The following is a 25,685-nucleotide window of genomic DNA, read 5'->3' on the forward strand; positions in this document are numbered from 1 at the left end:
GTTTTTGGGTCGGGGAACCCAGACTGTGGCTGCTTACTTTCGCAGTGCTCCAGGGCGAGATGCAAGCCAGGGGGAAAGGAAGGGATGTCATTCTGGGATTTGACGGTAGGTAGGGCTTTAACTTTACTCAGTAAGCATGGATAAGAGAAATCTATAATTGGTGTCTTCAGGTCTGCTTGTTGTCTACATTAGCGCACGGCAAAAAAAAAAAGACCAAGTCAAATGCTCCAATGCTCAACTACACAAAGTTATTCCGAAGGCAAGCATAGCCAATCATTATCATATCAGGTTTTTCAAACATAGTGAGTGATTCACGGACATATATGAGTCCTTCCTCTCAGAATGTATAGCAAATAGCCCCAAGCCAAAAATTGTAAGTGTGGAAATTTCTCAAGTAACCTGATATTATGATGTTCCCTATTTGGCAACACACGCCCAAACGTCTATAGTTAGAAGATAAGAGTACAAATTAAAAAAATTTAAAAAAAAAAAAAAAAAAAAAAAAAAAAAAAAAAAAAAAAAAAAAAAAAAAAAAAGAGAGAGAACGGGAGACGGGAGAAAAAAAATCCGCAACCAGGGTAGTATTTCAAAGACGCCGAAAGGAAAAAGGGAAACAAGCTGGATGAGAGAATCCACAGGTTTCCGAATTAAAAAGGTGTCCCTATCCTCTCTGCGAAATTGGCCAAGGGGCAAGCAAATAGAAGTCAAGAGAAGAGAGAAGAAAATATCAGTAATCGAAAATAGAAAACGAGGAGAATAGATCTTTACTATTATAAAGAAATAATTGGCAGGAAAAGGGGAAGAAAATAGGGAAGTGGGCGGATGCAATCGAGGGGAGGCCATGAAAAACAAAATGAAAGCATTCAGAAACAAAAGTGAAGTGTGTAGATGAAATGCCCACGACGAGATGGCGAGGCAAAAAAAGTAAACTGGAGAAATGAGAATGGGAAGTGAGCAAAGTAAAAGATAATCTAACGAAGGCCTGGGCCGGGACAGCGGCATGATAAATGTACCATATAAAATAAGTAAAACGATAGCCGGGGTAGCTGAGATAGAGAAAGAAAAATGGAAAAAAAGTGGCCTCCGTCGGAAGAAAGGTAGGAGGAAAGGAAAGGGGAACAAGTCAGTCAAGAGGAAAGGAAAAAATAGAAGAAAATAAAACAGGCCCCAACCACACGCCAAGCTTATGCAAATGGTGTACTGCGCTTTTTTCCCTTTTTTTTCCTTTTTTTTTTTTCTTTTCTTTTTTTTTTCATTTTAGTACAAAAGTATTTTTGATAGACCCAAACGCGCATTCTACTCAGTATTGAACATATCTGACTCAAACAAAAAGTCGCATTTCAGGTGGGAGTGCGGAATGGAATAAGACTCTAGGTTCGACCCAGAATTAATTAAAAGAAACGTTTGCCCGCAGCAACGGACCGCGGCAAAACGTAAAGGACAAAGGAGCAGGACAAGTTCTGCAGCAAAGATTAGCGAAAATCACCCTTATTACCACCCAAATTTGTTCGCATGTAGAAACTTAGTTAAGGAAATATTTAGGACGGCGGAGCCGCTGGGCTTGGGGGCCTGTTATTGGTGTTATTGTTAGACGACTGCCTCGATTGCCTAGAAGTGGATCGTCGACCGTGACTTGGAGGGCCCGAGTGGGAAGGGCCATGCGGGAAATCTGGTGCCAAGTCTGGATTCTGGCTTGGAGGAACGTGAGTGGAGTACGGGTAGTCGCTGACGACGGGGTCGTCGTCTCGTGTATCGGGATGGACTTCAATTCCCTTCTGGTCTCCGAGACCCGAGTGTCGACTGGACCGTGAAAATTTGAGCGAATCTGCTTCTCCTACGCCTCGTCCCACAGGCGACCAACCTCCAATACTACCAGCAACTACGCCTGCCATCACCGCTGCCGGTCTCAAATTTGAGTTGGATCGTGACCGGCTGTTGCGAGAGCGTGATTCCGGAGTTCCTGGGGGCGGCGATGTAACGTCTTGCGCGCCGTCGACAGGTGTCTGTGGGATAGAGCTATCTCGGGATCTCGAGCCACTCCTGGATCTTGGGATCAAAATCTCCGGATGTTTCAGTTTGTGCTTCAAGTGATTGAGGCGTCCACCACGGACAGTCTTGAGGAATGCCAGCTGATCTTTGATTTCCTGTAGAGCAGGGTTCCACTCGAAGCGATCCTCGTCGGAGACGAAAACTTGTGGACCCGTCTTCTTGCGAGTCCAGACTTCAGGGATTAATTTTTGAATGAACTCGTCTGGTATCAACCGAATAATCACAGCCATCGGCATGGACAAGAGGCCTAGGATGATAGATACGCCCCACTCGACACCATTTAGAGGTTTCGTATGAAACGCTTCACCACCAACGAAGATGATAAGGACCTGACCGGCGACGATAATAAACTGGATGCCGATGAACCATCGATTGCGGAGTAATCCTTCGAATATATTGAAGCCATTGTCAATACGTCGGGAACTATAAAACGGATCAGAATAGTATTAGCATCCCATATTAGCTCGAAGCGTTGCTGTGGCGGCATCCTTACTTGTATTGATTGAAAATCTGCATAAAAACGAAGGTGTTGAAAATAAGGGCTTTAAAGCGGGCCCTTTCATTTTCCCGATTACCCCCATTGAAGTCGTAGTTAAGAATATTTTCTCCTGCGAAATTGAGAATGAATATGACGACAAGCTGGTAGATCGATTGTCCTATTATCATTTTCCACATGGTCAACGTGATTAATGGGGCAGATTTGGGTTCAGGCTTCCGGTCTAGTATGGTTTCGGTTGGGGGATCGGTTGCTGAAGTAAGAGTTAGCGATGAAAAGTTTCATCATCTTTGAAATTGTAAATCATGCAGGTGGGTTACCTAGAGCCAAGGCAGCGAATGAGTCCATGATGAGATTGACCCATAGCAGCTGAACAGCTGTAAGTACCGATTCCTCATCCTCATCGGCTACGGCCGACACGAAGGTGACGATAACAGCAGTGATGTTGACCGTGATTTGAAACTAAGGGAAACCAAACATTAGAAAGACCAACTAGGTAGGTTTTGAAAGAACAGGAAAGAAATGTTTACCTGTAAAAATTTCTTCACAGCATCATTAACGGTTCTTCCCCAAGATATGGCCTTCACAATAGATGTGAAATTGTCGTCCATGAGAATAATAGCCGAAGCCTCCTTGGCAACTTCGGTGCCAGCAATACCCATGGAGAAACCAACATCGGCTGCTTTCAGGGCTGGAGCATCGTTAGTACCATCGCCAGTGACAGCAACGGTCTCCCCTAGCTTTTTCAGTTGAGAAACCAATATCTTTTTATCTTCTGGGCTAGATCGTGCGAGGACTTGCAATCTTGGGATGAGCTGGCTCATTTGCTGGGAACTAAGTTTCCGGAATCTCGGGCCCTCCATTGCAACTCCGCCGGCCGTAAAGATGCCACACTCTTGAGCTATAGCTTTAGCTGTTGTTAAATTATCGCCGGTAACCATCCTAACAAACACTCCAGCCTTTTGACACTGAATGACAGACTCCGTAACACCCGGGCGTAGAGGATCTTGAATACCCACTACACCTAGGAAGACCATATCTTTGAAAATTGGTTCGAAAACAGCCATGCTGCGATCGTCCTCTTGTGTAGGGGAGCCGCGAGGGGGCCACTGATCATAATCTCGGTAGACCATACCAATTGTGCGTAGCGACCTTGATGCGTAACTCTCTACAATATCCTCAAGAGTAGTTCTGTTGATGTTCGTAAGGGGCGTTTCTGCTAAATCACCAGCAGGATCGAGAACGATTTTTGCGCATTTAGCAATGAGAATCTCGGAAGCGCCCTTAACAAACATCCTGAATTTCCCATTTGGCAGCTTCATGACGACACCCATGCATTTTCGACCAGAATCGAACGGTATAAGTTGAACGATTGTTGCATTAGATCTTTCTTCGCTAAGCGAACCCAAGGCAAGATAATCTCGAGCAAAGCTGAGGAGTGCTGTTTCGGTTTTCGACCCGATAAATGTTGTGACGCCATCTTCATCACCCTCGAAAGCCGTTGAGTTTAGCACAATGGATTGTTTTAAAAGATCCTTCACCGAAGATGATAATGTGGCGATGCATTCCGTCGGGGTGACGTCGTTTACCTCTGCAGCAGGAGAATTTTGATTACTGCCATTTTGGCCAGAGATTCCCTGGCTAGCTTTGTCGCCAAATCGAGAAGCGGTTCCAATTGTGCCGGCGATAACAGTCATTTTATTCTGGGTCAGTGTACCCGTCTTATCCGAGCAAATTGTGGTCGCATTACCCATGGTCTCGCAAGCTCTTAATAGACGCACCAAGTTGTTGTCCTTTAACATCCTGCTTGTGGCGAACGACAGTGCTAGTGTTACAGCGAGCGGTAATCCTTCTGGGACTGCAACAACAATGATGGTAACGGCGACGATGAAGATCTGAAGGAAATTTTGCCCTCTGGCAGTAGGGCCCGCAATACTTTGCAAACTCGCTAAAAATTTGATGAACAAGACCACGAAGAGCAATAGACCCGCTGCAAGACCAAGTTTCGCAATGTATGTAGCGAGAATGTTAAGCTTCGTCTGTAAAGGCGTTGTCTCTCCCTCATCTTGGAGCGACATCATAGTTTTCCCGTAGCTGGAATTAACACCGGTGGAAGTGACAAGGAACGTGCCAACACCCTCAGAAACTTTAGCTCCTGACAAGATAAACGGGTCTATTTTTGCAAGGCTTTCATGGTTTTCAATGGCTCGATATGCATCCGCCCCGGAGACTTTCCGCAACAGATCAGATTCGCCGGTAGCGGAGGATTCATCACATTTCACGTTGTGCCCTTGAATAAACACGCCATCAACGGGAACCATGTCACCTGGTTCTAGGTGCATCACATCCCCAGCCAGAATATCATAAACAGATATTTCCACGGATTTTCCAGACCGTATAACCTTGACTGACCGGTCCTCCTTTTTCTTGTTGAGCTTCACAAACTGCCGTTCCTTCTGCCAGTCATTGGCAGCACCGACAGCAACCACAACAACAATAGCAACGATGATAGCCACTCCTTCCACCCACTGTATCCTGGGTTCGCCCTCTGCGGCTGTGATGGACTGGTATATTCCGAGGGCAAGAGATATAGCGGCCGCGACCGAGAGTAGTATCAGTACTTTGTCGTTGTAGGCGATCCAGGCGAGTTCCCATATAGATTTAGCCTTCTTTGCTGGCAGTCGATTATCGCTGAAGACACGTTTCCGGTCGATAAATTGGCGCTCCTTGGCATGGTGGTGATGGGTGTCCGCTTTCATGCTCATCACGCGGGGGGGCATCTTCATATCCAGCACGGTAACCCGACTCCTCTGCTTTGTCGCCTCCTCAAAGCTAACCGTCCCTTCCCAAGTTGTTTCATCGAGACTGAGACCTGTCTGGCAATTTGATCGTAGTCCCTTTTCAAGCCCTGCGAGTCCACCGAGAGCGTAGAAGGCGGATAGACTTTTGGGATTCAGCATTTTGTTCAAATGACCCGGGGTAAATGCGAATTTATTATCTTTGACCACAAAATCATCCTCCGTGCCAGGATCCGGCTTCAGCGCATCTGGGTCACTTATAATGTCATGTACATCACGGTCAACATCTCGTGACCGGCGATCTTGACCTGAAGGCGCGGACGCAACATAGGTGTCACTCTCAACAGAACCAGGAGAATTGCCTGCCTCCTCGGAATCCACAGAGTTTACCCGCGATCGAGTTCCAGGAACGGCTAAGAAGTTCTGGGATTGGCTTTCGGGCCATTTTGTAGTCGGTGATGAAACGTTATGGGGCGAGGTTGGGCGGCTTCCCTTATCCCTTCCCTCAAAGGACTGAACAGAGCGCAGTTCAGTAGGGGATGGGGGTTCGCCGGAGCGTCTGGAGCCTGCATCTGAATCTTCAGGTGGAATCCGCGGGGTGGGTTGTGTTCCATCTAGGGGATCTTGGGGTTGGGATAGCTCGCCGCCTGCGCTCACAGCGGACGTATCTATTGTAATGGTAGGTGCACGCTCGCGCCGTAGAGGAGGGCCCGCAGGAGGAAGGGAGTCATCATCCCGTGGCGGTTGTGACATGATTGCGATGTGAAACTTTGTGACAGAGTGAAGAGTTTGGCGTAAAAAGGTCTCGTAGAAGAGGTCACGGACATCCAGCCATGAAAATGTTGATTAGATCACCACGAGTGTAGCATGGTCAAGTTGAATGGAGCTCGAGCAAAGTTCAACGCGTGAAAAAAAAAAAACCTCCCAACAGATACACAGGCGGCAAAGAACTTCGAAAATAGTTTCCGCTAGCAAAAAGGAATTATGGTTAGTATTTGCAATTGATAAGGGCTGGGGAGATGGGATGGGGTAAAGGAGCGCGCAGCGGAGCTCTCTCATTTATTGCGGGGAGCGACTTTTGCAACGGGAATTGGCTCAATATCAAGAAGAACAGGAGAACCAAAAATGGATAAACGTCAGGATATAATGTCATAATTCAATGACCTACAGGAAATTGCCTATCGATAGGCCCAAGTCCGCCTTTGGGGGGGGGGGGAGGAGAGTACTCAAGGCGGTCGTCCACAAGCTATCAATGCGGTGGAAGCCAATAGGTTGGAAGAAAGCAGTGTTGAATATCTGGCCATCAAGCGGTGCTAATCGAATCGAAGATAGATAGATAGGTCAGGGAACCGGCCGGAAAGCAAGAGAGCAGCGCGTGCACAGTGAGGGAAGAAGAAATGGAGCTTCAAATTGAAGCCGGAGGAAGAATGGGCCGGACGTTGAAGTGAGGTGTGAGGTGAGGAAGTTTGGGGGAAGAAGACCAGGCCAGGAGGAGGAGGCTTCAGTTCAACGAGAGGACTGGCTGGGGCAAAAAAAAAAAAAAAAAAAAAAAAAAAAAACCCGCTTTTACACCACAGAACAGCGCATTCATTATTATTATTATTCATTCTCTGGCCCCTTGGGACGATCTACGGCGAATTGCCAAGTTCGATGGCTCCGTCAACTTCTACGCGTGCGGCTTCTTCCACCACACCACAGACATATCCTGAGACGAGAGACCTTGGTCCTTGGGAAGCTGATCGTTGGCGACCGTCAGACGTGTCAGTCAGTCTTTAGCTCTACAAGTACGGAGGTACTACTAGTTACTCTGTACAATGACCAGCAGGTTGGTCGCATGCATTTAAATACGCCCTAATTGCACTTCGCGCATCCGGAATTTCTCATTTGCGTTATGTTATTCTATCATTCTACAGTACGGAGCAAAAACCTGCATGGTTTTATATTCTCGGTCTGACGATCCCTATTATTACGCTGTAGGGAGTAGTAATAATAAGTAATTCTTCCATATCAAAGGATCTTTGCCATCCGCGAGGAAATCATATCATAGGTTGTTTTGTGCTTTTGGTGGGTGTTGCAAGGTTTGAGAAGAAGAAGAAGAAGAATAATAATAATAATATAAATAATGGAAGAAGGCGCAGCATGGGTTGAACCTTGGTTTGGGCGGTTGTTGGCCAGGGTCAAAGTTAAGCAAGCAACCCAACCACCACCACCGATCCGATCCGGCTAGCAAATCAGCGGAACAAGCCTAGCCAGGTTTGACTCTGCACTGCCTCACTGTTAGTCCGTACTCCGTAGTTAGTTAAGTCATTTAATAATTGGCCGGAGAAAATGGTGCTGCCCAAGAAACGAGGCCAGTCCTAGGCGGGACAGCCCTTTCCTTGTCCGGGAGAAATATCCAGGCCTGGGGGTTTCAGCAATCGTTGACTTTTTGAACCTACCACTCTACTAACTAAATGCAGTTGCACGTACGTCATGGCAAAATAGAATAAAAATGAAAAAATGAAAAAGTGAAAGAAAGTCGCAAAAGCCTGTTTGGGTGCTAGCTAACTAACTAGGGTAGAGAAGCCGCAAGGCAGGGCAGGTATCGATGACTTCACAATGCGAGGTTGGTTTCAGAAGCCAGACTTCGTTGGAGCGGTGCGGTGGGGGGCGCCTGCGCAGGAACGGACAATACGCTGTAACATCTGATTTAATATTATTACGTTTGAAACGTCAACTGTCTTGTCTGTCTGTCTGTGGCCTCCTCTTCCAAGAAGATGGATGAAGTTTCGTCCAATCAAACAGCCGGATTTGTCGGGTGGCTTCAATTTCGTCTAAAACGGCAAAGACTAACTAACTTACTTTGTTACTGCTTGGTTGGGTTGGTCGCCGCCCCAGCCGCCACCCACGAATAGAAGCCCAGAACCCTGGCAGCTTTCAACCAGCGCCTTGATTGAAAACTTTTTTTTTTTTTATCATGAAACAACCCTGATTTTCTCAATTTCTCTCATCATGGTTGTGTCATTTTCATTCCATAGATTTGAAAGAAAGGGGAACAATTTGCGGCTATGGTTTTGGCTCGCATGTTTTCCTTTGATAGCTTGTTGGGCTTCCAGGCCGGTGAGCTGCGCTGGTTAATGTACAAGTACATGTTCTCCGTACTCCGTACATGTACATGTATGTACATCCATTGATTTCTTATATCCCCAAGGCCCGTATCCAACAAGGCATTCTTATCAAAATCCACATACCCCGAGCCAGCTACTCCGATCTAAACAGCAGCTACGGATGTACGGAGTAGTTACAAGGTCTTTGGCGGCACCAACTATTGGAAAACAATCCTCCCCCACCTGGTCATACACAGCCAAGATATCCAACATTCGAAGTCCTCGCGTTCACTTGCTTGCTGCTTGCTTCAAACTTAACCCAATTAAATGGAATGGATTTTGCAAAGATTTGCAGGCAGCTAGCTCTATTTTTCTTTGGCCGCTGATGCTGGTTATATCCATAGATTTGGATATTGTCATCTTCGCCCTATACATAACTATTAGTAAGCTGAGAGAATAGCAAGATCCGGAGATAACAATTCACGCTCATACATGACAGCGTTTCTTTTTTCTTGCCAGAGAAAGTTCCAATGTCAGATCACATCCAAATGCTTGATAATGAACAAAGCCTATTCGACCAACGAAAACGCAGCATTTACAAACTTTCCGCTAGTTTTTTGTTTTTAAAATGCCTGATTTGGCTCCATGATTCTCAACTGATGACACTACGGAGCATGTATGTACGTATCGCATGCTCTATTTACGCGGTTATACAAATATACTTCTCGCCGTGTGTAAATAGCCACCCATCATTCAAGAATAAGGATGCACATGCATAGGAACAAATGCAGGGACAAATAACTTTACCGGATCTGGAGCAAAGCATGCTCCTCCCCCCCCCCCTCACGTCAATCCATAGTCCTTCCTCCCCCTTCCAACCTCATACCCTTTGTTGACCCACAACACACGCGGACACACAGATACTGCGGCGGATAAGGTGGGAATTAATGGATTGCACAGCTCTATTTCATTATTGGCTTTCCCGTTTCACCGCATCCAATAATGTGCAAATTTAATGCAATAACCTCCGGGTGAACTGCGTATGGAAAGCTGAATCTCTAACTAACTAACTAACTACGGAGTAACTAAGCTAGGCTGACGGATAGATCCTTCTGTTTTTCTCTTCCTTTAATTCCTTTTTTTTTTCACGCGGCTTTGTTGCCTTCCCTTCTGTTTGAGGAAGAAGGGTGTGCTTTTGGTTACGACATCTTCAGATGGGCACGGCAGAGTGGGGAATTCGGGAAGGGGGAGAGGGGGGGGGGGGGGGGGGTGTTCGTCGAGAAATTTTCAACTAGAGAAATCTACCGGATTGCTTCGAGGCTAGAGGTCAAGTGCCAGTCATGGTGACTGTGTATATATCAAGAAGCACAGCCCATTTAGTAATGGGGTCCGAAATTCAATACTTTGTCGTTAAGCTGTGCTACTAGCTCCGAAGGGATTCATATGTCTGTCTGTCTGTTGGTGCGTTGCATATATAATATATAGTTATCAGAGAAAAAACCCTTTCGGGTAATTCCGCACACGCATATTTTTTACCTGAGACTTTTTTCAGCCGGAGAAGTTTTGTCAGGGAAACAAACGTAATCCTATTTATGAGAAAATGGAGGGGGTCTGAGGAGAGTTCACCGCGCAGAATCCCTTACGACAGACAACCCCAGCTGACACCGTTTCGCTACGTCTCATACGCACTTGCTTCTTCTTCAGTTTATCACCGGAGAATGGAAGCTCTTTGCATGCATGCCCCCCAGCAAAATATCAGGTGCTGACGCGCAGCTATATTATCCACGGAAAATTACCGTTTCACGAGCGGAGATAATAAAGGAGTTTGCGTGTCGTTGCACCACTCCCATGCGTGGATTCAGACGCGCGCCCATACAATGGTGGAGATCGAGTCTTTCCGCCATGCCTTCACATGGGATACTGAGGGTACCATCTTGTCCCAGAAATACTTGGTAGGCAGTGGGTGGATGGTGAGCGAAGAAGCACGATATCTCTGCAGTAAATGGAGCTTGTGAAGGGGTATTCTTGATGGCAAGGAGAGGAGGGACGAGTGCAAGCCTAGACTTGAATGCCACATGGGAAACCAGCAGTTACTTTGATGAAATTTGCTCTTACTGGACAACAATTACAAAATGGGTATATTTGCCCATCTTTCAAACTTCTCCCAATTGGTATATTCATCGTTGTCTTTTCTTTATTGGCTTCAGGGAGACCTTTCTGCCTTGATCCGGAGATGTTCCATCTCATCGAATCTCCGAGTTGAGCCCAACCCATGCCATACTACCTGCCGTTTGCCGCCGGGATAGGCACTCGATACACCATCGGATGGCTCATGGTTACACAAGGTAACAGAGCAGAGCACCCCCTGCCATCACCAGATATGTGTTGGCTGGATCTTAAGGGAGGGAGGGGGTGGTGGGAAGATAACAACCATTGCATTGCCCATTGGTATGTATACTGACAAGTATTCCGGAGTCCGACATTCACCTGTTCGACATGAGAAAGGATAGCCCGCGGGCCAGACTACCTATCCTAGGAAGACGAGCGGCCGCCATCGCATCTTGTCTTAAACGGTCTCCTATGTTCATATTATTACATATTGCTATAACTGGGAGCGCTTCGAATATTGCCAGGGTAGTAAATCGTATCCTATTCATTTCCGGAAGACGCTCGTCGGCTTTCATACGTTGGAGTCTGATATAGATATAAAAATCCCTGGTCTTATCACTAGTAACGTAGCTAGTTAATCAGCACCCTTACAGAGTTCTGTATCAGTCTAGGAAGGCCTTGGAGAAAGGCCTTGGAGAGATTATTCAGACCCCAAGATATGTCTTGTCATTGATCGATCGTATTTTCCTAGCGCCAGTTCTCTTATGAGCAAATGACTTCCTCTCGAAATGCGATGACGTCGGCGCGCACAAGTGTAAAATTTTGATAATGATCTCATCACGCAGACAATAATAAGATAATGAAAAGCTTCATTTGTCTAAATGAATTTCCATTTCCCCCCACTCAAGGTTATGTAATTTAATTCTCCCCTCAAACCACGAAAAGCCCCCCAAAAGGTAAACAAAACAGAGATGTCCAACCCGTCCGACGATCCAGTGACAACCCACGGCTTCACAGCCGTCCCCGCCTCCGTCCCCGCCCTCCTCACTAGCACTCCCGAATACCCCGCGCCCACCACTCCCGCCCCGCCCCTCTCCATCTCCGATACCCCGACCCCCCGAAGACTCCTCTAGCCAGCCGTATCCAAGCATACGCCTCCGAGCACCTCCCCACCCCAACCTACAACCACAGCAGGCGCGTCTACCACTTCGGCCTAGCCATAAAGCGCCATCGGTTTCCCAGCTGGTCATTTAGTGACGAGACGTATTTCTTGGCCTGCAGGCTGCATGATATTGGGACGACGGACGAGGACTTGCGGAGGACGAGGTTGAGCTTTGAGTTTTATGGGGGGATGCTGGCGACGGAGGTGTTGAGGGATATGAAGCGGGGAGGAGGGGAGGAGGAGAGATGGCTGTGGCGCCGGCTGAGCAGGCGGAGAGTGTAGTGTGGCGGAGGCGATTAATTCGACATTAGGATCTATGTGAGGTTGGGAAGATTACGGCGGTGGGACAGTTGCTGCAGTTAGCGACGATTTTCGGTATCGTGGATCTACCATTTCTTATTTTCCCCCCTTTTATATATATCTCGGTGCTTGGTTTGGGTTGGTTGGTTTCTCTCTCTGCGGGATGACTTTGCTTAAACCGCCGCACTTTTCTAAACTCAACCACCTCCCCCCCCCAACACTCCCCACCCCTGACTGACATTCTCCGAAAAATAGACAACACTGGCACTTACGAGGACCTCGTCCATCCATCTACGATCGAAAATGCAAATGCAGCTTTTCCCCGGTTGAAATGGGCAGATTGCTTCGCGGCTACCATTCGGCAAGAGAATGGTTTGAAGCCATGGGCGCATACAACGGCGCTGGGGGAAGAGGAGTTTCCGGCTAAGGTGCTGGGGAATAAGCTTATGGAGAAATATGAATGAAGTGAGTGGGTTTGGCTGAGGATTTTTTTTTTTTTTTTTTTTTTTTTGATTGTCTAGATCGAGATGTGAACATTTTGATTTCATATTCCGTAACTGGGGGAGTGTAATTAAGGGGTATAGGCTAAACTTATGACGCAGTACGAAATGCACATAATTTCTTTTCTTTTCAAAGGGATGAATGGACGCGTCCATGTAGATATCGACTATATGAAACGGTTGCATTGGAACTGTCGAGTGAGAATGTTTGTACGTACATGTACAACGACCCCCATCTCACGCGTAGAATATGCACAGCTGTTCGTTATAAGAGCTTGTTTCCGGACCCGACGAAATTGAAAACCATATCAAAACCAACCCAACCGACGCTAGCACTAGATGAAGAACACATATGCGGGAAAACCCAGCTTGCTGCGGAGAGTCTCGACCGTCCCTAAGCTTCCCAGCTCAGCCTTCTTGGGTACTTACCCATTGCACTAGGCTAAACTAACTCCCCATCCTGCTGCGGTTTAATCTTCCAGATATCAAGCGACGCCCCATCCTCCAGCTTCTTCTTCAACTTCGACTCCTTCGCACTCATCATCGCAATGCTCGACAGTGCCAGTGCGTCTACCAATTCGCACATACGCCCAGATGCAATAAAACTGTTCGTGAGCGATGGCGATGAGGCTACGACGGAGGAAAGCATCATGCACTGAGTGAGGACCTCGCGCCCAATCGTGTGGCCTGCGAAGAAAAGTGCGCTGTGGTATGCCAGGATGACTTCTGGCAGATATGTTGATTTTATGAATTCGAGTTCGGTTGCTTCCAGGTCTAAATATTACCAAGGTCAAAAATGGTTAGTATCGAGTTAAGTTTAAAATGATGAGGTTAATTGGAAGTAAAAGTGGGCATTCATTTTTACTTACCATCTGTTGGGTAAGATAGCCAATCACCGCAGAGGGGTTCGATACGTTCTGTGATCGTGTCTATCGTTGCCTGTAACGTTTTCCGGAACTCTTTTGTTTGCTGCTTATCAGAGAGACTATAGTGGAAAAGTTAGAATGGAGGAAAGATATAAAACAGATAAATGGGGGTTTTGTGGTGTGCATTAGATCCTTACTGTTCATATTGATCCATCTGTCCGGCCCACGTCTCCAAAGCATCGAATGCCGCGATGAGGCATTCCAAATCACGCATTGTATGCGATTGCAGATATAGCTCTGCTCTGAGATTGCTCGATAATGGGCGTCGTCTCGGGATGCCTGATTTCAGAGGGCTCTTCGTCGGGCTTGATTTCATTGGGCTAGTAGGTTCATCGAATCCATTTTCGGAGCCATTTGCCAAAATTTGAAAAGGTGAGTGGCCTAATCCCGTAATGTCGCCCGGGACCATGTCGACGCGAACACGATTAAAAAGCTCGCGAGCTGCAGCAAGACGCCCAGCACCTTTTTTTTTAAAAAAAATTCGTTCTACATTAGCTTTGAATTCCTTTTTTAAAGAACCCGGAGACTTCTAACGAGGATGTCTTACCCATAAATCTTTTGTATAAATGTGTACCTCTCGGGCAGATGTTTGGCAATTGATCATCCGCATAGCGATGCCATTCCAAACAGCGAATCAGATATTCGTCTTCGTGCGAAATGCGGCGGCCAATGAGATTCTTCTTTATAGGCCCGATTCTGCCTGGCCCCTTTGCTTGATGAATAACACTCCTCTTCAATCGAATAGTAGTCGTTTTATCTTCCTTTGCATCGGCTTGGGAAGTTACTAATTGCCACTGGCACTCGATGATGGCTGAAAGGTTGATATTTAGCCTCCTCATTATCGTTACCTGCCTCTCCCGGTCCTCAGGCTCAACAATATCAATCAACACGTTTCCAAGTACCATGTGTGCGGTATTCTCCGGAAGTAGCGACGCATAGAGCGGGATGAGCTCGAGTTTGCCCGCTTTGCGGAGGAGGTTGATGTAGCCAATAACATTGACTGTTGCAGTTTGAACAAAATGTGAGTCAGAACGGACATATCCAAGGGATTGTAAAACGAGAAACAAGTGGCTGATGATACGAATAGCATCCTCATCTCGAGCTGCAATCAGGGAAGCATCATCAACATTGGCAATGACAGTTTTCGGAACGAGAGTTGCTTTGTTGGATAGACTAGCAGCCTTTGAGACAGCGTTCGCTTGGTGGAAAAAGAATGAGTTGTAATTTTTGCTCAGGATGGCTGCTTGGATAGTACGGTATGGGTTCCTAGCCTCAACGGCAGTTCTGTCGTTCCGCCTAACATTATCCAGAAAGGTGAGAATGTTGTCGTATGCTGGAGGATCAAGGGACAAAGCCATATCTGTTGTGGGAGAGAAGCTCAATTTCCGATGAAATTGCTTGCAAAATTCTCTGTACCGCGCGAGGATTGAGCGATTAAAAAACACATAGATGTAGTCACCCCAACCCTGGCAAATAGCGTAAGCTGGCTCAGCTTCACCACAGATAAGCGCGTATACAGCCTTCTCAAAGTTGCTAGTTACAGGATTGTTAGCAAGGGCTAGGCACGCGCTTCTCCATGCCTCCTGGGATCGGCAGCTCATCAGTCGAGTGAGACCAGAATCTGCAGCATTATTTTCATCCTCAGCAGGGGTGCCGCAAACACTGATCGCCCTCCAGTTCTCTAATCGTTCATGAGACCACTCTTGAATCTTTTTCCAGCTTTGGCCCTGCCTCAGCATCTTCCAACATGTTAACCAAGCCGCTTGCTCATAGAACTGATCTTGTTTCTGAAGTCCATGCTGTTGCCGGGTGACAGCATCAGGATCCAACTGAGTGACAAGGGGTTCTTGTTTCTCTACACTCAGCAGTGACATCGTCAGCCCTGGATCATCAGGCTCTAGCGGCTGTGGCCACGATCGTAGTCGTTTTGCGCCTTTGATTGCTTCTTTCGTGTAGAGCCAGCCATGGGCCCACAGCCCCTGACCTCTTTCAGCTTGGGTTTCCAATTCCGAAATCAACCCATCGATATCTTGGGGCGATGATCTTGCTGTTTTCTCTAGCCATTTTAATACAACGACGTTCTCTAATGCAAAGCGGTCCGCTTCGAGGAACTTATCCCAAACATCCTTGTCGGAAGAGTATCGATGGAGCGATTGTAAGACAGTTTGTTGAGCTCTTTGTGCTCGGGTGCGTGACTCAGGGTCGTCAATGGAGAGCATATGAAAAAATAACTCCCAAGTTTCAGCTTCCAACTCCCAACGCCTGAGTTGCTCATCCAGTTTCCCACGATTGGGGCCTTGACTAGCTCCCGTGCCTCGATTAATTGCTGATTGTTTTACTTTTCGAAGGCTATTGTTCCTTGAAATCTCCTTTGCGGCTGTCTCCGCAATCTTTTGATATTTCTGGACCAATCTGCAAGCTTCACGAAATGTCTCTGGGTCGCCTGGACGCGCGCCGCGAGCATGCTGTTTGAACTGATTTAAGCTCTGGGCAAAGGCTTCGATTTGGCTTGTCACGCGGTCTGCTGTGTTTCGAAGTGGGTTGAGAACTTGTTGTATATCGGAAGTTGTTAGTAGGCCCGGGGAAGCTGGGCCGGAGGAAATCGTTATGGCATCTAGTTGTCATAGATTAGCACAGAATACATGTATCCAACTGTTTTTTGTCAGACCTTTAAATTAAAGGAGTACACGAACCTTGATCACTCTCTTCAAAATCAGAACTTCTCTCTTCCATAGAATCCGTCCCAGTCATTTCTTCGTCCTCTTCTCCGTCCTCGTCATCTTCTTCATCCTCTTCTTCATCCTCTTCTTCATCCTCCTCTTCCTCGTCCTCATCCTCCAATTCATCTTCTAGGCTGTCTTCCTCCTCTTCCTCTTCATCGTCATCATCGATTTCTATTATTTCCACATCATGGAGGCGGCTAGTTGGAGCTTGGGTAGTCTGGGTGTGTTAGCCAACATCAATATGGGATCGCAAGTGCATAGGCAGTACTGTACTCACAGCAGCAGATCCATTGTGCTGGCTCAGAGGGAATCCGGACGAATACGTCAACGGCGCCATGGCCTCGTTGACAAACCGCTGGGTTCAATAGAGCGTAGGCAGCAGAACAAGCGTGGAGCTCAATTGTCCTGGTAAACAAATAACAGGATCTTGAAGGTTAGCTTCAAGTCGCTCATAAACCTTTTTCCTTTCTGCGACCGCAACGCGAAAATAACTAGTCCTAAATGGGACTAGCCGCCCTCCGACCTCACATAAAAACTCTGTCGCATGGTTGCCCTTTTTTTTCCTTTCTCTTTTCTTCAATAAATGTCAATAGGCGTTCATTAGAGTCTCGGATCAGACGAACTTCTTCATGGAAGCTCATTCGGTGTTTGTTCAGGTCCCTTGGGTCCTCTTGCGTGCTCACGAGCGTCTTAGATTGAATTCGACAATCCTATACATATTCTGGTTGGATCCAATTATTGGCAAGCATGAAGACTTAGAAGAGTGATTGTTACAGATTTTTAATAGTTACTTATTATCAACTGACTATGAAAGCTTAGTTCCCTGCCCTTTTCGCATGCTTCAAAATACAGACTACTTCTATTCTAATTTCCACCAGAATCATCCTGAAAAAATCTTCACTTCGCGTTCCTCGCCTGCTCCCGTTGCTTCATCTTCAATCTCAGAAGCTCGGGTTTTGGACAACTTGGGGTTCGTGCGTTTTTGCCCCGTGCCTCATAAAATGCGCTGCAACATTGATATAGCGCGTCTATCTGTTTCTGACATCTTTCTTCCTTATATGAGTTCCTGGTGAGACATGCTATCAACAGTTTAGTCAACGCCGCGAGCTAGTATGAATTATGTGGTGTGAGAAGGAAAAGTTTCTACCTTGGATCGCACACTTATTAGGGACAGAATAGTTAGCATAACCAACACATAAGGAATGAAAGGCATTTTTTCACAAGTGAACAATTCTACATACTGCTCTTGGGTGGCAAGGTGGATCGTATGCAACGTCTTCTTTCAGTCCCTAACCGTGATATCAGCCGCATTCTTTCAAAAACCATAAAATCAACACGTTGAAATAGAGGTCTTCTCTAACCATCTTAGTACCCTCGCTGATGAATCCGAACAACCCCTTCGTTCACTTGAAGTTGGCGTCTTGGGTTGCGCAGATTGATGGATATCTTAAACTATCACATGTTCCAACTGTTGCGCTTGTTTTGCGCTGGAGGTTGACTGATCCAGCGGCAACAGCGCAGGCTCCGGGCGGCAAAATAGATTTTCCTGTTCGCCGAAGGGCAGCCGCGCATTTATCACCACCCACTCATCCCATACTTCACCCTTTCGCCCACCCGAAGCTACAACACACCCGCCAACCCAGGCCTCCCAGGATCCTTTATAGGTTCTTTTGATTTCCGCTAACTTGTGCACCTCTGGAATGTTCCATATATTTTGCCATATCTATTGTATTAAACCTTCAACTTCCCCTTCACAGCTACTACAGACTCATCAAGTCTAGCCCGCACCATAACAACAACAACGCCTCACAGGATCTTCTGTAAGTTCTTTCTTTTGATTGTCACCACTATCTTGTACGCCTCTGGTTTGCGATAGCTAATGTATTGGTCTTCTCACAGGCACAGCAGACATATAAGGTCCCGCCTACCACTCTCTTGACGCAAATCTCTTGAATACCAAGCCATGGATCAGCCACCACAAGATAATCAGGCCACAACGGCGCCCCCTCCAACAGAACACCTGAATATCAAAGTGACCGACAACAACAATGAGGTTTTCTTTAAGATCAAGCGCACGACACAACTCAAAAAGCTAATGGAAGCGTTCTGCACGCGACAAGGCAAAGATATCTCGGCAGTGCGCTTTCTGTTTGATGGAACTCGGGTCAGACAGGATGACACACCAGATACTGTGAGTTTCTGACATACAAAAAATCCTCCGCATGGGTTGGCGCATTCACCCAGCGAGGTTTTGGAACTTTCTTTTTTTCCCGGTTACCTGTTGCTAATTGATTTTATCTGCAGCTCGATATGGCCGATGGCGATACCCTAGAGGTACACCAAGAACAAGTTGGTGGCTAACTAGACTTATCTGCTTACCTGCCCATCTACCCGATGCAACGAAGTGAGTAAAGAGATAAATGCACAGTCCCTTGCGCCCTAAACAAAACCAGAGCAAAACACAAGCACCTCGTAACTAACCACTTTTCTTCCCTCTCTCACAGTTCTCTTTCTCGTTTTTTATGACATATCCTAATCTAAGCCCAAAATTTTCTGGAATGGCACACTTAGAAGGCCATATCCCTGCTGTGAACCGACCCCCCTCCCCCCGCCCCTTTTTTTTTTCCCCCTCTATCAGGTTTTTTATAACCAAAAGCTGTTGATGAGCCATTGTAGCTCTTCCGCATCTCGTCCTTTTTATGAAACTCTCTACATACTCGTGATTTTTTATGTTTCCTGTATCTGAATCAGCCGCAGCACATTCGACTGAAAAATGTCTTAGCTTAGTGGGCAAAAAATATCGTCAATGCAAGACATACTTCTCTGCAGGTGCCAAAAGTTAACAGGGCCCATGCTTTGTGTAACGACTGTGATATTCCTCACCGACGTTATTCACCACTTGTTGGCCCCGTTTCTCACGTTTTCTCTAAGACACTTTGCTTTGTTCTTGGTTAGACAGTTTTATTCCGTGCAGCGAACCTCCGCCTTCCCTCTCTACTCTCGGTTTTTTTTTAGCGTTTGTGTTGCGACCCAAAACAAGAAAACGAAAAAAAGGGGCCCAGCCATGGGGAGAAGATAGATACTATGAGAGACATGCTCTGTGCCTGAGCTTTCACATCTGTCCCGTTTCTGTGATCTGAGCTGTGTCTGAACGTGCTGCTTGTGCCCATCCTTCCCCGCTCTGCTTTTCTGCGCATGTTCCTGTGATTTAGCGCTTTCTAATTAAATTCTTTTCCGCTGGTCCCGGCTGGTGACGTCGTATTCGAACTGCAGTGGAGGGAGGATAATTCGATCTTAGGGAGGAGACATTTGGAAATTTCTCGCGGAATGAAAAGGAAATGTAATTAGTGGCGAGAGATAATAAACCGCCGGTACACATATTTGCTTATCTAATTTACTTTCTGTGCCTTTAGCATCCTATTTCAATCCATTCTTGCGGTCAAGTTAAGATCATACAACCTTGGTGCCCATATCCATACACTAGGAGAACTATGCTAAGTGAAGTCTTTTTTTTTTCAAGGAAAAAATATACCGGTTACCAACAGAACTTTCCCGTAAACACAAGATAAAATTTATACGTAACTACAGTTACAAAAACTAGGGAATGGTTGGTAATGTTAGAATAAATCGTGAGTTAATTAGATTAACAGTTATTATTACCGCCACAAACCATGACAAAGGCAATAAGATGGATATATCTATCCAATCATATATCAAAAGAACCATAACTATCCAAGACTAAACTCCCCCGCAAAATGTAAAAAAGAAAAAGATGAGACATAAATGCCAGGATCCCCGAAAAAAAATAAAAATACAAGCATACACGGATAGTTTATATATATGTATATAAATCCTTCCAGGTTACTCCTCCCAAACCGCCGCCTTCGCCCTCTCCTCTTCCATCCGCCTCATATTCGCCAATTCCCTCTCCCTCTCCCTCCGCTTCGCCTCCTTCTCCCTCATGGCCCGATCATACGCCCTCTGCTCCTCCGTGCGTTTGGGAGCCCGTATCCCCAGTGCGCCGGCGATCATACGGCTCGCGACGGCAGTCTGTTTTTCCGGTCTCCTTTCCATACCGGAGGGTGGAGAGGGAGTGGAAGCGGCATGGCGTGGGGGCGGGATACTGTTACAGGCGGACGGAAGGTCGGGGACCCAGCGTGGTAGGGAGCTGTTTTGTGGGGAGATAGGGGTTGGAGGGGGAGCATGCGTGCCGGCCTGTACCTGGGAGGAAGGGGTGCTGCTGCCAGTTGAGGAGGAGGTGGTGGTTGTGGTGATTGGGGATCTCAGGGTTGCGGAGGCCGGAGGGGTTATGCCGTCTTCATGTTCATCTGAGGAGGACGATGGGGAGGAGAGGGGCTCGTCTTCCCATGATTCTGTGACGGGAGAGGATTTTTTCCTGGGTGGGGTTTTCTTAGTGGTGGGGTCAGTGTTTATGGAGAGGTTTTTGAAGGAGGCGTGGAGGAGGGCTTTGGCATCTGCTTCATTTCTTTCTGTTTTGCATTTGTTGGTTAGAATCTTTCCAAAATTTGGTTTCAAGAAAGACTCCGCTGCCTTGCTGGTTTTGACTTGCGAGTGTTATACATGCCTTTAGAATGGGATTCAGCCATTGTAAGCAGCACTGACCAGCCTCACCCGCATCAACCGGTGTACGCTGTATACAGATGTATGAATGTACACACTATATAGTAGGTCGCCGGTGAACATTCGCCACTCCTCGCTCCCCGCTAGTTTGCTCCCCCCCTTTGTTCGTCACATTACATAATCTCATGCCAAGACTTTCTTTTAATCACGTGTAGTCTAGCCGTTTTTGTCAATCACGCTTAGGTAAACAGCGAGCCAGGACTCTGTTGTTGTGAAGGAGAAAGACACAGCCCTTATACATAAGAGACGGAGACTTTGCCTGTCCCTTGTGGAAGATCTACAAACTCCTTGGTTTCTTCATGGTCGCGCATAAATCGGCTGTCCACGTATTCTGAGCTCATGTCGTTCGAGTGGAACGTTTCGTTGCTTGTCTCAAACCTCCAACCACAGCTGGGCTACATGTATGTAGCCCATCATCCATTTCCCCTCTTTGCCTGGGAATTGCTACGGCGGGAGTCCGATCTGACCCAGAACTTAGGGCTCAGGGTAGGGTCCGTATGAATGGCTTTCGGCTCAATCCCGAGGCTATTAAAATAGCGTGGAAAGTTCATGTTCCAAACAGCCTCTGCCACCAAGCACATGGGCAAAATAGCTCGGTAGTCTCTCAGCATCAACCTTTTATACCAGAGCATAGCTACAGGCGCGAAACTTGGGGCGAGCTGCATAGTAATGTACATAGACCCCCATTTAGCACGAGTGAACGCTCAAAGATTTTTGGTTTGCGCTACCGGGTTCAACGCAAGCCTGGCCGGAACTTTATGAATGCACTTCTAAAATCATCCGGCACCACTTATTATTATTTGCTCTTTTCTACGGACTCTTCTCGACCATTCCCGAGCATCGGCTAACATAGTACCCACTCTCGGAGCTTGACCTCCACCTCGCACAAATCACGGCGAGGTGCGGTCCTAGCATGCGTTTCGCTTGACAACTTGTGTGGAGAAGCCGCCTCCACTTGTATATATGCATCTGGTAATTTATCATACCTTGCATTATCATACCTTGATTCCCCCCCAGTTTGTTCAGTTCACTCGCTTTCTTTTCTTTCTTTTTTTTTCTTTCTTTCTTTTTTCTTTTTTTTTTCTTTTTTTTTTGATAAATTCCCCTGTCCCAAATAAATAGAGGCTCCTCTCATTTCATTTTTGCCTCTTGGGTTGCAACTACCGGAAATCCAGCTGTTTTCCCTGTTCGTTCCTCCTCTTGTCGCAAAAATCCCCGGATTTCGAACTTTGAGAGCGCATCCAGTGACAAACGTGGACCATTGGCGAATCTCGGCTGTTATGAGCCATGCTTCTCAACTCCATAACCGCTTCACTGGCATCGTGCCGCCTCCATCTACCATCTATTGCTCGAATTGGCCAATGTCTAAATTCCCAATTCTCAACGTCATTACGGACTGGGAGCTATGCTGATACTCTTCCTAACCTGAAAATTGGAGCACATACCAGGGTCCTTTTCCAGGGATTTACAGGTATGTTTGATGTTGTATATACATCTTTTGCCTTGGTTATAGAATTTTGGGCTCTATTCTATATTATATTGGGCTCTAGCCTATGTGTTGTACATAAACAGCAGCTGAGATTTTGAATAATAGGCAGACAGGTAATTACTATTTGCAATAACGACTCTTCTTGAGATTACGCCGACTAAAGTGTGCTGCAGGCGACCGCGAATGTGAAAGAGTCTTTGACATGGGGCACCAAGATCGTTGGCGGCGTAAAGCCAGGAGTGGAAGGTGAACACCTCGGGCTACCTATTTTCCCATCAGTACAAGTGGTATGTGGTTATTCTATGTTGGAAATTTGGTGCGTGGGAAATGCCACTGACTCGCGTAACCAATATTAGGCACAAGAAAAAACAAAACCAGATGCGACTGCCATCTACGTACCAGGTCCACAAACGGCACAGGCTATCGAAGAGGCTATCGCGGCAGAGATTCCTCTCATCGTGGCGGTAGCAGAGCATGTTCCCGTTCATGATATGCTTCGAGTGGGGATTACCCGGCCACTGACCCATTTATTTTCGGATTTTCTGACCGGGCACCACTAGGTACATGCAATGCTTCAAACGCAATCGAAATCCCGCCTGGTTGGCGCCAACTGTCCTGGTATAATTTCCGCTATTGGTAAATGTCGAATCGGATTCCAGCCTCTTCCCTGTTTCTCGCCCGGTAATATCGGGATTGTCGCCAAGTCCGGAACCCTTGGCTATGAAACCGTTGCATCAACGACACGTGCTGGATTGGGTCAGAGCCTTTGCATAAGCGTTGGAGGAGATGTTCTAGCTGGTACGGACTTCGTTGATGCGCTGAAGATTTTAGAGCATGACGAGGACACGCACGGTATCATCATTGTTGGAGAAATTGGAGGAGCAGCTGAAATTGATGCTGCAGAGTGGATTCTAGACTACCGCAGACGCACTGTAGACCCAAAGTATGGAAACCCACGCGCTCCCCCGTCAAAATGTTACCTTTACTAATAAATAATGAGTATTTAGACCTATTATGGCTGTGGTTGGCGGAATTCATGCGCCTCCAGGCCGAGTCATGGGTCATGCAGGCGCTTGGGCCGCTCCGGGAGACCCTGATCCACAAACCAAGATCAGAGCGCTACGAGATGCCGGCGCCGTCATGGTAAACCATCCAGAGAATTTTGGCGAGGGAATGAAAATGTTGTTAGGCAACATGAGCGCACGGCCTGCACTTCAGGTACCTGACCAACGTCTGAAAATATCAGTCATGCATAATTGCTCCCACTAACAGTTAAGGCATAGGCCGCTTCCGCCGCTGTTTCAAGACAGCAAAGGGGGTTCCACACTTTACGTCGGCCGACCATTCAAAGGCAGCATATGATGTCACAACGGAGAAACCTTTATCTTAAGCAATCCCAGTCATTCGATCTATTAAAAGAAAAGGGTGTTGCGATTGGCGAGTCGAATGAAGCTTCTGATTTCTTATTTGGAATTGTGATAGATCGGAAGTCACGCTCACCGTGTATTTTGGCTTCTCCGACCACTAACCCGGCAACTCAGGTCTCTCTTTCTAGAAAATTCTCTTTTACATATGGTCGCACGCAATTCACTCCCGACCAGGCTAATATCCGAGCGGTAGCAAGCCATCTCAACCTTGGAGAGTCATCTCTAGAGCCTCTTGCGAAGCTCGCACAAAATCTGCTTGATATTTTTATGAACAAGGAGGCTTTTGTGCTGGAAACAATGGTCTCTGTGGGTAGTGATGGTAGTTTTCAAATTAATGGAGCCCGATTCGGCTTCGATGATGCCGCATTCAAAAGTTCTAAGAGGCAGGAAGATATTCATAAGCTGCGAAACAAAGCGGAGGAGGTCCCGGAGGAAGTCGAAGCTGAGAATGAGGGTATTGTATATGTCAAGTACGACCCCTCTAAACCCACAAATATCTTTGTCCGAGCAGACCTCTAACAACAGCCATCACCACAGGCTTGCTGGGGAAGGAAGCATCGGTACACTTGGTAAGGCTAACCCACTTTCTCCGTATAACCCATTGACCTAGAGCGCAAGTAAAGTAAAGGAAAAAAAGAAAAATCCTAATCCCTTACCTCTTTTACAGTCAACGGTGCCGGCCTCGCCATGAACACAGTCGATGCTTTGACCCATCACGGTGGCCACTGTGCCAACTTCCTCGACACGGGCGGGAAAGCAACGTCGGAGACCATAAAGTCGTCATTCCGCATCATCCTCTCCGACCCGCGCGTGAAAACCATCTTCGTCAACATTTTCGGCGGCCTGACGCTCGGCGATATGATCGCCAACGGAATCATCATGGCCTTCCGCGACCTGGATATGAAAGTGCCTGTCGTCGTCCGCCTACGTGGCACTAATGAGGAACTTGGGCAGAAAATGGTGTGTCACGGCGCCCTTTTTATTTACCATTTCCTTCCTTCTCGTGTCGGTATTTATTATGGTGGATGTAAACCAGGACTAACCGGCGGAATTTTTTTTCGTGGATAAATTTAGATTGCCGACAGCGGACTGCCTTTGCATGCATTCGACTCGTTTGAGGAAGCGGCAAAGAAGGTTATTAGCCTCAGTCGCTAACTAACGGAACCGCCGGGTTTCCAAGTCCTAGGCTAGAAAAAGGTGAGGCTAAGTACAGTGGTAGGTAGTCGCGCCCGAATTTATATTTCTATACTGCGTATCTTTCCCTCATTTCTCGCTTGTTTGTTTCTTTCTTATACATACCCCGACTAATATATACTTGATATGTTCACCCATTGTTTCTTTTTCTATGATTTGGTCTAGATACACGCTTTTTGGATTTTATCCAAACGATTTACGTATGTTCTTTATTCTATTTATATATTTCTATTTATTTTATTTGTTCGTCTGATTTCTGCCCTTGCATCTGGCATTTGCTTTTGGAGGGCTCTGGTTGGGAACCGGGCGAGCGAGATGCATATATAATATAGAGCGCGTAGACCAACGTATATACATAATATATATATATAGAATAAAAAAAAGGGTAGATGACTATACATATGATAATTTTATTATTTAGAAGTTTACTTTGGATTGTAGAGGTTGTCGTCGAGAGGGATGACCCTTTGTAGGTCGCGAGGTGTCAGTTCCGGCAACTCTTACCTAGCCCTAGTGGCGTAGCGGTAAAGCCAAGCCTTGAGGGACTGGCAGAAGGGTAATGCGTAGCTCTCCTATGATTGGACAATGGTTTTCCCCTTGTCAAAGAGGAAGTCCGGGACCAAGCTAAGCTAAGATTGTGGGTTCGAGTCCCACGTTCCTCGTTTTCTTTTTCTTTTTCTTTTTTTTTTTTTCTTGTCCTTTTTGTATCCCCCTTTCCCTTTCTTTGCAAGTGTTATTTCTAATGAATAACCTCTATCTATCCCGCTTTGAGTACTGCGTACCTG

The 25,685-nt window shown here is 46.7% G+C and overlaps 6 protein-coding genes and 1 non-coding gene across 8 annotated transcripts; 4 read left to right on the forward strand and 3 right to left on the reverse strand.

The window, feature by feature from the left end:
• Positions 1–50: 50 nt before the first annotated feature.
• Positions 51–6,892, reverse strand: BDCG_08446. 2 transcript variants are annotated; one of them, XM_045424227.1, is made up of 5 exons: positions 6,512–6,892; positions 3,076–6,311; positions 2,866–3,007; positions 2,543–2,798; positions 51–2,472 (listed from the first exon to the last, which is right to left on the reverse strand). In XM_045424227.1, exons 2-5 carry the CDS (start codon positions 6,094–6,096, stop codon positions 1,539–1,541), a joined length of 4,353 nt encoding a protein of 1,450 aa, XP_045272990.1. In that variant the 5' UTR covers positions 6,097–6,311; positions 6,512–6,892; the 3' UTR covers positions 51–1,538. The 2 variants fall into 2 exon arrangements, with proteins under 2 accessions (XP_045272990.1, XP_045282555.1); XM_045424228.1 differs by having other exon boundaries at positions 93–2,472; positions 3,076–6,534.
• A 3,309-nt stretch (positions 6,893–10,201) lies between these two features.
• BDCG_08448 (nuclear pore complex protein Nup107) lies at positions 10,202–16,609 on the reverse strand. Its single transcript, XM_045424230.1, has 6 exons — positions 16,427–16,609; positions 16,120–16,366; positions 13,974–16,040; positions 13,564–13,888; positions 13,370–13,485; positions 10,202–13,274 (listed from the first exon to the last, which is right to left on the reverse strand). The coding sequence occupies exons 1-6, from the start codon at positions 16,484–16,486 to the stop codon at positions 12,943–12,945; spliced, it is 3,147 nt and encodes a 1,048-aa protein (XP_045272992.1). The 5' UTR covers positions 16,487–16,609; the 3' UTR covers positions 10,202–12,942.
• On the forward strand, positions 10,702–11,982 carry BDCG_08447 (urea hydro-lyase/cyanamide hydratase; the record flags this gene model as incomplete). Its single annotated transcript, XM_045424229.1, has 2 exons — positions 10,702–10,877; positions 11,676–11,982. 2 exons carry the CDS (start codon positions 10,702–10,704, stop codon positions 11,980–11,982), a joined length of 483 nt encoding a protein of 160 aa, XP_045272991.1.
• Positions 16,610–17,617: 1,008 nt separating the features above from the next.
• On the forward strand, positions 17,618–19,665 carry BDCG_08449 (SMT3 protein). The gene is made up of 4 exons (XM_045424231.1): positions 17,618–17,969; positions 18,049–18,340; positions 18,454–18,553; positions 18,654–19,665. The coding sequence occupies exons 2-3, from the start codon at positions 18,113–18,115 to the stop codon at positions 18,508–18,510; spliced, it is 285 nt and encodes a 94-aa protein (XP_045272993.1). The 5' UTR covers positions 17,618–17,969; positions 18,049–18,112; the 3' UTR covers positions 18,511–18,553; positions 18,654–19,665.
• Positions 19,583–20,984, reverse strand: BDCG_08450 (uncharacterized protein). The gene is made up of 2 exons (XM_045424232.1): positions 20,735–20,984; positions 19,583–20,639 (listed from the first exon to the last, which is right to left on the reverse strand). Exons 1-2 carry the CDS (start codon positions 20,754–20,756, stop codon positions 20,011–20,013), a joined length of 651 nt encoding a protein of 216 aa, XP_045272994.1. The 5' UTR covers positions 20,757–20,984; the 3' UTR covers positions 19,583–20,010.
• An 880-nt stretch (positions 20,985–21,864) lies between these two features.
• On the forward strand, positions 21,865–25,342 carry BDCG_08451 (succinyl-CoA synthetase alpha subunit). Its single transcript, XM_045424233.1, has 10 exons — positions 21,865–22,261; positions 22,385–22,392; positions 22,453–22,566; positions 22,636–22,779; positions 22,840–23,222; positions 23,287–23,497; positions 23,563–24,176; positions 24,244–24,275; positions 24,374–24,666; positions 24,781–25,342. Exons 1-10 carry the CDS (start codon positions 22,078–22,080, stop codon positions 24,859–24,861), a joined length of 2,064 nt encoding a protein of 687 aa, XP_045272995.1. The 5' UTR covers positions 21,865–22,077; the 3' UTR covers positions 24,862–25,342.
• A 97-nt stretch (positions 25,343–25,439) lies between these two features.
• Positions 25,440–25,562, forward strand: BDCG_17795. The gene has a single exon. It is a non-coding gene; the product is annotated as a tRNA-Arg (tRNA).
• The last annotated feature ends 123 nt before the right edge of the window (positions 25,563–25,685 follow it).

Source organism: Blastomyces dermatitidis (genome assembly GCF_000003525.1).
Source record: "Blastomyces dermatitidis ER-3 genomic scaffold supercont1.11, whole genome shotgun sequence".
Classification (NCBI taxonomy): Eukaryota; Fungi; Ascomycota; class Eurotiomycetes; order Onygenales; family Ajellomycetaceae; genus Blastomyces; species Blastomyces dermatitidis.

Bases quoted from the DNA above. Each gene is read 5' to 3' on its own strand.
- BDCG_08446 (XM_045424227.1), bottom strand. From the start codon at position 6,096: ATGTCACAACCGCCACGGGATGATGACTCCCTTCCTCCTGCGGGCCCT. The intron at 2,799-2,865 runs GTAACCCACCTG...CTCTTACTTCAG, and splicing joins ATTCGCTGCCTTGGCTCTAG to CAACCGATCCCCCAACCGAA. The intron at 2,473-2,542 runs GTAAGGATGCCG...TCCGTTTTATAG, and splicing joins CAGATTTTCAATCAATACAA to TTCCCGACGTATTGACAATG.
- BDCG_08450 (XM_045424232.1), bottom strand. From the start codon at position 20,756: ATGGCTGAATCCCATTCTAAAG. The intron at 20,640-20,734 runs GCATGTATAACA...AATGCAAAACAG, and splicing joins GGCTGAATCCCATTCTAAAG to AAAGAAATGAAGCAGATGCC.
- BDCG_08448 (XM_045424230.1), bottom strand. From the start codon at position 16,486: ATGGCGCCGTTGACGTATTCGTCCGGATTCCCTCTGAGCCAGCACAAT. The intron at 13,889-13,973 runs GTAAGACATCCT...TTAAAAAAAAAG, and splicing joins TTTATACAAAAGATTTATGG to GTGCTGGGCGTCTTGCTGCA. The intron at 13,486-13,563 runs GTAAGGATCTAA...TTTCCACTATAG, and splicing joins CAGATGGATCAATATGAACA to TCTCTCTGATAAGCAGCAAA.
- BDCG_08451 (XM_045424233.1), top strand. From the start codon at position 22,078: ATGCTTCTCAACTCCATAACCGCTTCACTGGCATCGTGCCGCCTCCAT. The intron at 22,780-22,839 runs GTGGGGATTACC...GGGCACCACTAG, and splicing joins CCGTTCATGATATGCTTCGA to GTACATGCAATGCTTCAAAC. The intron at 24,276-24,373 runs GTAAGGCTAACC...CCTCTTTTACAG, and splicing joins AGGAAGCATCGGTACACTTG to TCAACGGTGCCGGCCTCGCC.
- BDCG_08449 (XM_045424231.1), top strand. From the start codon at position 18,113: ATGGATCAGCCACCACAAGATAATCAGGCCACAACGGCGCCCCCTCCA. The intron at 18,341-18,453 runs GTGAGTTTCTGA...TTTTATCTGCAG, and splicing joins AGGATGACACACCAGATACT to CTCGATATGGCCGATGGCGA.